The 11,270-nt window shown below is 44.4% G+C and overlaps 1 protein-coding gene across 1 annotated transcript; it reads left to right on the top strand.

Annotated features, from left to right (window-relative positions):
- Positions 1-4,611: 4,611 nt before the first annotated feature.
- Positions 4,612-8,211, top strand: LOC132790874 (homeobox protein 5). Its single transcript, XM_060799616.1, has 2 exons — positions 4,612-5,002; positions 5,082-8,211. Exons 1-2 carry the CDS (start codon positions 4,982-4,984, stop codon positions 7,614-7,616), a joined length of 2,556 nt encoding a protein of 851 aa, XP_060655599.1. The 5' UTR covers positions 4,612-4,981; the 3' UTR covers positions 7,617-8,211.
- The last annotated feature ends 3,059 nt before the right edge of the window (positions 8,212-11,270 follow it).

The raw sequence follows: 11,270 nt of genomic DNA, 5'->3' as shown, positions 1-11,270 counted from the left end.
CTGAAACTGGACGCCACCCAACGCTCAATTACAGCAGTGGGAGCGAGAGCGAGACAGCTGCTTGTATGTGTGTGTGCATTTTAAATCAATTAAAAAGAGCTTTCTAACAAGCTTTGGCCTAGCTTAAGTATGTTTTGAGCTTCGGCTTTGAATGGGGCGTGTTTACAGCGAGCATTGCAACATGTTGCTGACTCAACTTATGTTGCTTTCATTGCTGCGTACTTGTTGCTGTCGTTGTTGTTGCTGTCGTTGTTGCTGTTGCTGTCAAGTGGGCTTTGCTCATTGGCTCTTTGCTTAGGCGTGGGCGTATGAATTGCTTTTGTCAGTTTCGTTTCGTTTCGTTTCGTGTTGTTTTGTTTTCTCTGCTTTTCACTTGATGCGCACTTCATTTGTTTTTGTTGTTGGTTGCTCGCCGTGGTTGTCGTTGTTTTTGCGTTAAGCAAATGGCGTTTTATTTTATTGGCCATATTTGTGCGCTGTCATGCTTTGTTTGCTTTCGACTGAACAACTCCATACGCAACTCCGCAGTTGTTGTGCGTCTTTGCTAAGCTAAGCCAGTCAGTCCATTATCAATGCGTATCACGTTAGTGGTTGTTGTTGTTGTTGCCTCAAGTCGTTGAAGTGTGCTTAAATGGCGTCAGCAGCAAGACATTTGCCAGTGCTTAATGGGTTAGTCTCTTCATGCCATAGCCATGGACATGCTACCAAAATGTAAGCCAACATTTTCAGCAAATAACAAACACAGCGCTAATAAAGGAGTCCACTTCAGGTATCGCTTTCCCTCTCTCTCTTTCGCTCACAGGGCGTGTCGTGCACACAATTTGTTTACATTTTAATTTCTGCAATTTTGTTTAGTTAACTTTGTGAGGTTTCGCCGTAGGGACGCCATAGGCACACAAACACAGAAACACAAACAAACACACACACACACACACACACACACACACACACACACACACACAGACACAGACAGAGCTTATCGCTGACAGCCGCAGCAGGCCAGTTGACAGAGCTGGCCAAAGGGGGGCGCCACTGTGTAAAACTTCATCAAGTTTCAGCTGTGCGCCCTCTGTGCGAATGTGTGTAAGCGTGACAAAAGCTAAATAAACTCACTCACACACACTCACATGAGAGATATGCGAAGCGCAGCCATTGCAGCAACTCCCCCTCACACTCGCACACACACACACACACAAACACATGCAGCAACGTTGCATTTTTATGCAACAATACTGTTGACGCTTTTGTTACTGGCATTGTTTTATTTGGTGTTAAAACTGTTGTCATAATTATGCAGCTTAACAAAGAAAAAAAAACAGTGACAATGAATCATATTTCCATTGGCATTGCACATTTTTAGTTTTCCCCACTTTTCTTCTTATTTTACACTTTTGAGTTCACAATGAACAACGTTCGACGCATCGCAAGCAGAAATCAACAGAAATAAATGAATAAAATAATGAGCGCCATTTAATGCTGTCCGCTTCCTCGTTTCATTTATTGTTGTTAATTGTAATTAAGCATTAAACATTAAGCGTTTAGCTTAGCATTTTGCACTTGGCTTGCACTCGCAGATACAATTGTATCTGTATCTGTATCTGTGTCTGTGTATCTTTATGTGTGGCGGCGTTCCAGTTCCAAACATTTGCTTACAAGCATGTTTCGCTGTTTTGCGCCATGAAGCGCCATGTTGATGAGGTTTTTATGTGAGATATTTTGTGGCCAAAAACTCACTAGTTAAACAAAATAACTTGCTTTCTACAGATTTTTCATTTGATGTCTTTGGCCATTAATGGAACTTCATTGCAGCGCTGCTGCTGTTTGCTGACTTTGCAAACGAACCACTCATAAAAAATACATATATTTCTTTTTGTTTGTTTGCGTTGGTTTTTTTTAAACGACCATAAAATATGTGTTTTGTATTTTGGCTTTTTTGTTCCCCCCTTTTTTTTTATTTGGGTAATTGCACAAGACATAAACAAGAAGCTAACTGGCCAGGGTTGCCACCAACTGCATAAATATTTATGGCATTTGATGTCTGCTGGCGCTTGATGAATAATTTGTTGTTCAAGAACACTCATAAACGGTAATTGCAGCATAATAACAATCGCTTTGATTGAGTAGTAAATGGATTCTTTGACAAACTCTTTTTGTTTGCCAGACTGAAGTGCTGAGGCAACCCTCGCTCTGTCGAATTAACACTTCATTTAGCATAATTTCACACCATTCTCAGTCCTTTTCTCTTCGTCTCTATTATGCAATCTTGTCTGCAAAAAAAGAAAGAAAATAAATTTATAAAAAAGAGATATGAAAATCTGGTGCCATAAATCAAAAATCTCCGCTTGTTGGCCATTTGCTTCCCTTCCTTTTTTTTTTTTGCTTCGCCTTGCTTGTTGGCCTTTTCGCGTGCTAACAAGGCACAGACACGAAGAGGGAGAGAACCTTGGAGAAGCAGAAGCAGCGACATTGCTCCAACGCCGCAGCGTGAAAATTTATGTTTTTTTTTACAAGAAAGCTAAAAAAAAAACTACAACTCAATGTCTTTTGGCACAAATAATAATACTATATGCAAAAAAGAATTATGAAAAAAAAAAGCAGAAGAGAAACATTTGGTTTGCTGGCGGCTAGCAAAAGTTTTTCGCATAGTTGTCAGCGCTGCGTTGCTTAATTACGCTAATTAAGAATATTAATTGCCATTCGCCGTTTCGGGGTGCCGCTGTAACTGTGACCCCTCCTCTCCCCCTTCGCCTTTGTTGGCCCAGTTGAAGGTTCTTTATTGCGCAATATAGAGAACATGAGTTATGAGATATGATATGCGACATAACGAGTAAACTTTTCCCTATTTTCCATTTAACTTGCTCGCAATCGAAAAAGTTCCATCACCGAGACCGAGAAGGAAAAACTTTTTAAAGTAGTGACAAAGGGCAGCGCACGCACTCCATTAAACGAGTGTCGAGTGCGCCAGACATATGCGACAACAGCAACAGCAACAGCAACAATAACAAGCCACTAACTGGCACAGGACATGCCTCAGAGTTGAGGGGCAGGGCAGGAGCAGGGAAGGACTCAGGTGTCCATATCGCTGGCACTTCAACACCCAAAGAGCTAGCGCACGTTTCCACAACGTACGTTCGTTGCGACTCTTTTCATTTTCTCAACACGTAAAGTAAACACGTGACCGTTAAGGACACGGACACGGATACGGACATGGACACGGCGAAAGCTACCTGCTACAACCAACTACTGTTGTAGGCGCAAATTGCAAACAGAAGGACAACGACGAAGTCGAGACTCCGCCATAAACTGCCAGCTTATGTCAGACACAAAGCCAACTCAGTCCCTGCTAGCCAAAAGCCAAGTGAAGCGTGTGGCATACAAGAACGAGTAGCAACCTCTCTCTGTCTCCCTCTCACTCGCTCTCCCACTCTCGGCATGCGTGTGTGCACAATATTCATATATCACAAGGATAAGCGCAATGCAGCAAACGTCCTTACAGACGTGCCGTCGCTGTCCCTTTCCCTTAGTCTGTGTTACTGTGTGTCCTGTGTGTTCTATCCTATATCCTATATCCTGACAGCAGCCAGTTGGCACTGACCACTTGGGGTTGGGTTGGCTGCAAACTAAACTTGCGCTTCATCTGTGTGTAACTTTTAATTATTTGCGAATGTTGGCGCCAGACGTCGACGTCGGCTTAGGAGATGCTGTTGCAAGTTCCATGCCACACAGGGCAAACAACATTCATTGATTTCCAGTTGGCGCTTTTGAGTGACCAACGACGAGTGGCGAGTGGCGAGTGAAGCGATGCGACGACGGTCAAGGCAATGTCATAAACTTGAGCACCATAAAATCTGCTGGCAGCGCAATAAAAAATGCCACAGCGGGATATAGCAGAGATGGCGATAGAGTTGTTGTTCCTATTGTTGTTGTTGTTCTGCCAGGTCCAAGTCCAAGTCCAGGGCGTGACCAGAGGGAGCAGCAGATTTAGTGACAAACGCCAAACGCATAAAACTAACGCAGCGTAAACGGGCAACGTTTGCTGTGTTTTGGCAGCGATAGCGAAAATTTATTTTATTTATTTGTTGAGCGAAAGCCAACAAAGAGCCAAGAGCAAGTGCAGCATTTTGATGCTTGACTGATTGCAACGAGTTTATGAGGCGCCACTCGGTGAATGAAAATTTGCGGCGTTGCCAGCCAGTCAGACAGTCGAGTCAATCAAGTGCGGCGTTGCCAATTGCCGTTAAGCAAAATACAAACTTGACAGGCCAGCGAATTAAGCAGAAACAGTTAAATAAAGCGACTAAATCGGCTTAACTTTCTATTTCTTTAAGATATGAAATTAATTTTGCATTTAAATACGACTTTACATTGTGTCAAACAAAAGTCAAGTTTCGCCACGCTTCGTAGTTGGCAACGCGTCAAAATGTGTGTTGGCAACGCTGCGCGAGTAACTTTGAAATTCAACTTAAGGCGTAGGTGGTGTGCGTTAGAGCGGGACGACACGACTAACATAATAAGCTGTCGGCGCAAATTGGATTTCAATGCGTGAAATTGCGAGCATTCAGCATAATTTCACACCATTCTCAGTCCTTTTCTCTTCGTCTCTATTATGCAATCTTTTCTGCAAAAAAAAGAATGAAAATAAATTTATAAAAAAGAGATATGAAAATCTGGTGCCATAAATCAAAAATCTCTACGACTTTACATTGTGTCAAATAAAAGTCAAGTTTCGCCTCGCTTCATAGTTGGCAACGCGTCAACATGTGTGTTGGCAACGCTGCGCGGTTAACTTTGAAATTGAAATTAAGGCGTAGGTGGTGTGCGTTAGAGCGGGACGACACGACTAACATAATAAGTTGTCGGCGCAAATTGGATTTCAATGCGTGAAATTGCGAGCAATTAAATCGGGTTGCATGACCAAAAGGAATTAATTAGAATTAAAGTTACTAAACGCTAGCAAAGCAACAAAGAATTCAGACAGTTAATGAAAATGCCGGTAGTCGAAGTATTTATTAAATACAATATGTGTAGAATATGAAATTAATTTGTGCAATTTTCTTTTGTGTTCTCTTTTGTATTTGCAGCCATTTCGGTCGCGTCAGGTCGCCCGCAAGAATCCACGGCCGTGCAAGCTGAAGTCGACGGACTGCAAGGAGAACCACGTTGCACGTTGCACGCAGCACACGCAGTCACAAAAAGTTGACCTCATGACGATGGCAGAAGGCACCGACCCCATGGGGCATCATCATCACGCCGCCGGCTCGCACAATCCCCACCATCACTACCACCACCACCATCATCCCCACTCCCACTCCCACTCCCATCCCCATCCCCACTCGCAGTATCACCACCAACACTATGCGCCCGCCCAGCAGCCTCCGCTGTCAGGTGCTGCAGCTGCAGCTGCGGCTGCCTCCCACTATGCGCCCTACGCCCAGCTACAGTATCCGCATCCGCATGCCTTGCCGCCCCACCATCAGCACTTGCCCTTGGCCCTGAGTCTGCATCAGCAGGCTGCTGCTGCGGCGGCGTCCGCAGCGGTTGCTGCTGCAGTTGCCAGCGTTGAGCAACACAACAACAATAACAACAATAACAACAGCAGCAACAACAACAACAATCAGCCGTTGATGGCGAACAACAACAATAACAACAACATAATGCCTTGGAAGCAACGCAAGCGCAAGCGACTTTCGGCTGTGCTCGACAAGCTGCACAACAACAACAACAATAATAACAACAACAGCAGCAACAACAACAACAATAACAACAACAGTAGTAACAACAACAACAACAATAATGGCGTCATCTGCAAGACAGAACCCATGGACATGGATGAGCGGGAGCTGGACGACATGGAGGAAGAGGAACCGGAGGAAGACGATGAGGATGCGGCACGCGAAGCCAAACGTCACCAGGAGGCTAACTACATTAAGAGCGAGCAGCGTGAGGCATCGTTGATAGCAGCCAGCGACGATGAGCAGCTCGAGGCAGATGCCGAGGCAGAACTCTCCACGGAGGAATTATCCCACTCGGATCAGGAACCCGAACAGGAGCACGATAGTCTGCGCATTAGCATGAGTCCGCTGCAGGTGGCAGCGACGCCAGCATCGAAGCCAGAGAACGCCGCGGTGGCCAAGGAGAATCCACTGCACGTGGACATCAAGACTGAGCACATGCCAAGCCCGTATGATCGCTACTTTCCCATTCCCTCACCCCTGTTCGGCTACTATCTGCATACCAAGTACTTGAACGAAGTGTTTCGACGTCGCCATGATCTCTACCCCTCGCCGCTGCAGCACACACCCTCGTCGATTGCCTCCGAGACGGAGACATCGCCTCTCAGCCAGAGCAAGACATCCTGCAACACATCGAATAGCAGCCAGAGCAATGGCCAGCAGCTGCTCCCTGCCGTGATGATCAATGCATCGCCTCCACCCTCGTTGCCATCGCCGCCTCGCAGCGATTCCTCGCAGACCACAGCGCAACCTACACGAGTTAGTCCGAAATTAGGGGGAAAGAAGAAGACAGCAGCCTCATCTGGTGCTGGCGAGAAGCCCATGCCACCGCCCCAGGAGCGTCCGCTGGATCTGTGCATGCGCAGCGACGGTCTCGGTGAGCCCAAGAAGTACAAATCCTGCTCGCCACCGCTGCATGCCACGGCGGGCGCCATGATGCCACCGCCACAGACATCGATGAGTGCCGCGAGTAGTTTGGAGAGCATGAATGCACTTTCGCCCGCATCCAGCACACACTCGAACACCTCGCTCACCAGCAGCACGCCCACATCCACGCTAGCACCGCCCTCAGCCATGTCGCCGTATGCCATGACCGCTGCAGCGGCTCACGCAGCAGCCGCAGCAGCTGCCGCAGCAGCCATGATCAAGATGGAGATGCCCATGCATCCGTTGCACTCGCATGTGCCGACCACAACGGTGGGAGTGCCGGTGATCAAGGGGGACGTCGCCTCGCCCACCACCAAGGAGACGGTGGCCTGGCGCTACAATCTCGATGTGTCGCCGGTGGTGGAGGAGATGCCTCCGGGCTCGGATGTGGCGTATGTGTGCCCGACCTGCGGCCAGATGTTCTCGCTGCACGATCGGCTGGCCAAGCACATGGCGTCGCGTCACAAGTCGCGCAATCCCGCCAACGACATTACCAAAGCCTACTCCTGCGACGTCTGCCATCGTTCGTTCGCCCGCTCCGACATGCTCACCCGCCACATGCGTCTCCACACGGGCGTCAAGCCCTACACCTGCAAGGTGTGCGGTCAGGTCTTCTCCCGCTCCGATCATCTCTCCACCCATCAGCGCACGCACACCGGCGAGAAGCCCTACAAGTGTCCGCAGTGTCCCTATGCCGCCTGCCGACGCGACATGATCACTCGCCACATGCGCACTCACACTCGCTACGAATCGCGAGGTGGCGGTGGAGGAGGTGGGTCTGGTGGCGGACGAGGTGGCGAGGGACGTGGCGAGGAGCCAAAGTCACCGCTGCCGCTGCTCGACATGAAGATGAACATGAATCTGCCGCTGTTGCTGCAGCAAGAGGAGCTGCTGCAAAAGTCGCCTCTGGGTCTGGGCGGACCCATGCCCATTGTGGTGAAGACGGAGAGCGCCTAACGGTATCTCTATGCGGCCGCCGCCAGGCAGTTTATGACCTTCTAGGCGCCCCCAGTCCTTGCCCCTTGCCCCTTGCCCTGAACAGCCCATAGATCAGCTGTAGTCGTCTAGCTACGCGCAACACTGGAAATCTCTCTGCCAAGACTGAGAACCTAATTACTACCTACAGTTAGAAGGCCTAGGTTTATGCATAGACATACTAAATATATAGATATATATAGTATATACCATTTAAAGCAATTAAATACTATTTTTTCATACCATAATTTGTACTCATCAACACACACGACAGACAGACACGGAGACAGAGACAGAGACAGCGATAACTCAGACCACCAGCCAACGTATTAGCGTTTAAAAAGAAGTCTATACATATAGTTTTAGGGTATTCGAGACAGTCGGCTTTAGTTCGTATTTGTATTCGTATTCGTAGTATTTTAGTATTTTTTGCATAGATTTGTTGTAGACAACGTTCAGATACAGCTAGCAATTCCATGTTCCACAATTTAGTTGCGTTTATGTGGCGTCAACTTATTTTCTAGTAACTTAGTTAGGCAGAGGTCAAAGTTCCCACCTCTGGGCATTTTTTAAAACACAACAACAACATTGAAATTACTCGTATTAAGCTAGAGACACACACACACACACAAGCACACAGATAACTAGGCTATATATATATTTTGCTATTATTATTAATATACACTTTTAGATTTTATTCGTATTTTAGTTAACTTAAAAGCAAAGCGGACAAACCACAAAATAATTATTTAGTTACTTATTGTAATTTTACACTTCATATTAATTTATTTTAGTTTTTATCAACTGCAGCATTGCGCATTTAGTTTTTTAAACATTTTTAGCGCTTAAAAGACAACAATTTGTATTAATTTAATTCTAGTTTTATATATTTACAAAATTTACATTTACAAAAACGCTACAACAACCACAACAACAACAACAAAAAGACAAAGAATTCTCCCTAGGGCACAAAACAAAAATTTATTTCGAATTCGTACGTGAACATTTCGATAAAAAACTTTACAATCTATTATACAATATTCCTTCGGTTTTTTTGTTTAACAAAAATCTTGATTTTGTTCTTAAATTTTTATAATTTTCTCTCTATTCTTTTTGTTTTCATAAAATGAAATAAAATTCTTTGCTGTTTTCCTTCTTTTTTTTAGTTCAAATACATAAATTATTATTTTGATAGACTTTTTTCGGAGAGACACCTATTTGAATTGAAAGCAAAAATGATATTTAAAATTTATGGCGATTTTCTGTTGAGCCACAAAAAAATATTGAAATTTCATGATATTTGTTTCAAAGTTGAAGTTTTTGTTATTTATTATCACTTTTTTTGCGGAGCGTATGAAATATTGATTATTAATTCTAATTAAACGTTTAAATAAATTATTAATTTATGTTATTGTAGTTGGTTATGATTAGTTATTAGTTCAAATGTTTTTGACAAAATAAAACAAAACACACACACAAACACAAAATAAACAAACAGTAAAAAAATAAAATACAATGAAATTCAACACACAAAAAACAATACACATAAATCTTATTATTTATTTTCTTTTATGGTATTTTGTTCATCTTGTGGTATAATTTTGGTCTCGCCCTCCAATTGATTTATAGCACACTGAGAAGGTGGAGACGCCACATAAATTATTGGATCAACATAATTAACGCTATATGGGGTTTATCGAGGTCTCAAGTTTCACCCAAAAAAACACCTAAACAACAAATTGAGCTAGCACCAGCTAGAAGAATCATTTTTTATCTCTTTCATTTCTTGTACACTTTTCCATTTATAAGGTTTAAGTTTAAAGTTGCCTCTTTTTTGAGCTACGAGTTGCGTTTAAGTTTTTGGCCCAAAATCCTTTTGCCGGAAACTGGCTTACAAGCTTTTAGGCAATTGAAAGCGCTTACACGACATTGCTGAAAATTGGGAGTTGGAGTTGCAAGTTGGTGTTGGGGCTGGTCACGAAATTGCAGTCTGGCACGCAGCAGACGAAGGCCACACCCCCGTCACAAGTCTTTTGGCAAGTTTTTCCCACGCTTTGCCACTTGCGGGGGTGCCTCATCCTCCAACCCTTTTATGAACATGAACTTTTCTTTAGGCTTAATGGCCTGACGACACGAAGGCTCCCAAAAGGCAGTGTGGCAGCGTGGCTGGCGTGGCAGGCGTGGGCGGGCGGCCAAATTGTGCCCACTGTGCGACTGCTGCAATGCAGTTTGCGGCTAATGTTTGACCTTATTTTCCAATGACTAAATTAATTCCTTAATAAGTGCAGAGGGGCGCAAAAGCCAACACACTGCAGACATGGCACAGTTTGTGGGTTTTGGGTTAATTGTGGCAGCCGCACACCGCTCCTCATTCTGTATGCCACCCGTCTGGCTTGCTGCCTATTTGCTCCCTCATTCGTTTGGGGGACTAATTAAACGATGCAAAAAGTTTTTTGGTGGCAACTTTAAGGCGTCGTTAATTGACAGACATTGCGGGATCCTGGCGAATGCCGCAACAGCAACTGCGGCACATAAATCAGTTTGTGTTCGCTGTTGACTAAGTAGCCTAGGCCTAGTCATGTTGCACGTTGCACGTTGCACGAGTTGTGACTTATGGTTAGGCAGAGATTGGAATAGTGTGTTGTGTTGTGTAGTGGCTGATGCCGCATTGCATAATCCAATGCCCCATTCCTATTCCGTTCGGTCGTCGTGCATCATTTTGGATGCCGCCGCCGGTCGACGTTGACATTATTTGCAGCTCGGCCCGGATTTTTCTACGCATAAATCTCTAAACAAGCGCGCGTGTCGTGCGTTTATTATCACTTCCGTCTGGGCCAGGCCAATACACAGAGAACAGAGAACAGTGAACAGTGAACAGTGAACAGCCAACAAGCGAGCAGCCAAAACTCCTTTTGTCTCTTTGGCCATACGCGAAATTTATCGCCATCATTTGTAATTGTAGCGCGAAAATTGAGTTTGAAGTTTTCGGTTCAGCTAGGGTTCATTTTTTGGGGATTCTTTGCTGCGCAACTTTATTGTTTTCATCAACATAATTCTTTGGCGCTCGCTGCGCTTTGGAGCCAGTCCAAATGATTGTTAGTCGAAGATTTACTGCTCGGCAAAAAGGTGGCACTAAGCTGGGTATTTCCAGCTCCTAACATAGTTTCGCGACTGCCAGGCCATAAATATGCACAAAGTGTATATATAGAATGTTGCAGACGACAGACCGAAAGACAGAGAGAGACGGACAGAATGGAAGACAGTTATTGTAAATGTATATTTAGTATATTTCCGTCACACGGAAGTGCCTTAAAAACCCAATTTTTGATACGATACGCATTGGACTCTCATGAGTTATGGATATTGACATTGTAGATACATAGTTATACTAGATATATAATATTATATATACGCGCAGATATTTTTAATATCTGACGTTCACACATTTGTCTTATTGCATTGTAAATTGTGCGATTTTTGCAGCGATCACATTTTTGACTAATACTAAAATTATACTAATATTATACTTACTACATAGATAACAACTATTTACCAGGCATACGTACCATATTTTTAACTGAATAATAAGTCTAAACAATTTTCAACTTAATGCTTCTGAGAAGTTAAAGATTTAAG

Source organism: Drosophila nasuta, chromosome 3, assembly GCF_023558535.2.
Source record: "Drosophila nasuta strain 15112-1781.00 chromosome 3, ASM2355853v1, whole genome shotgun sequence".
Classification (NCBI taxonomy): Eukaryota; Metazoa; Arthropoda; class Insecta; order Diptera; family Drosophilidae; genus Drosophila; species Drosophila nasuta.
The sequence above is the reverse complement of the archived record's forward strand: the minus strand, read 5'-3'. Positions and strand labels throughout refer to the sequence as shown.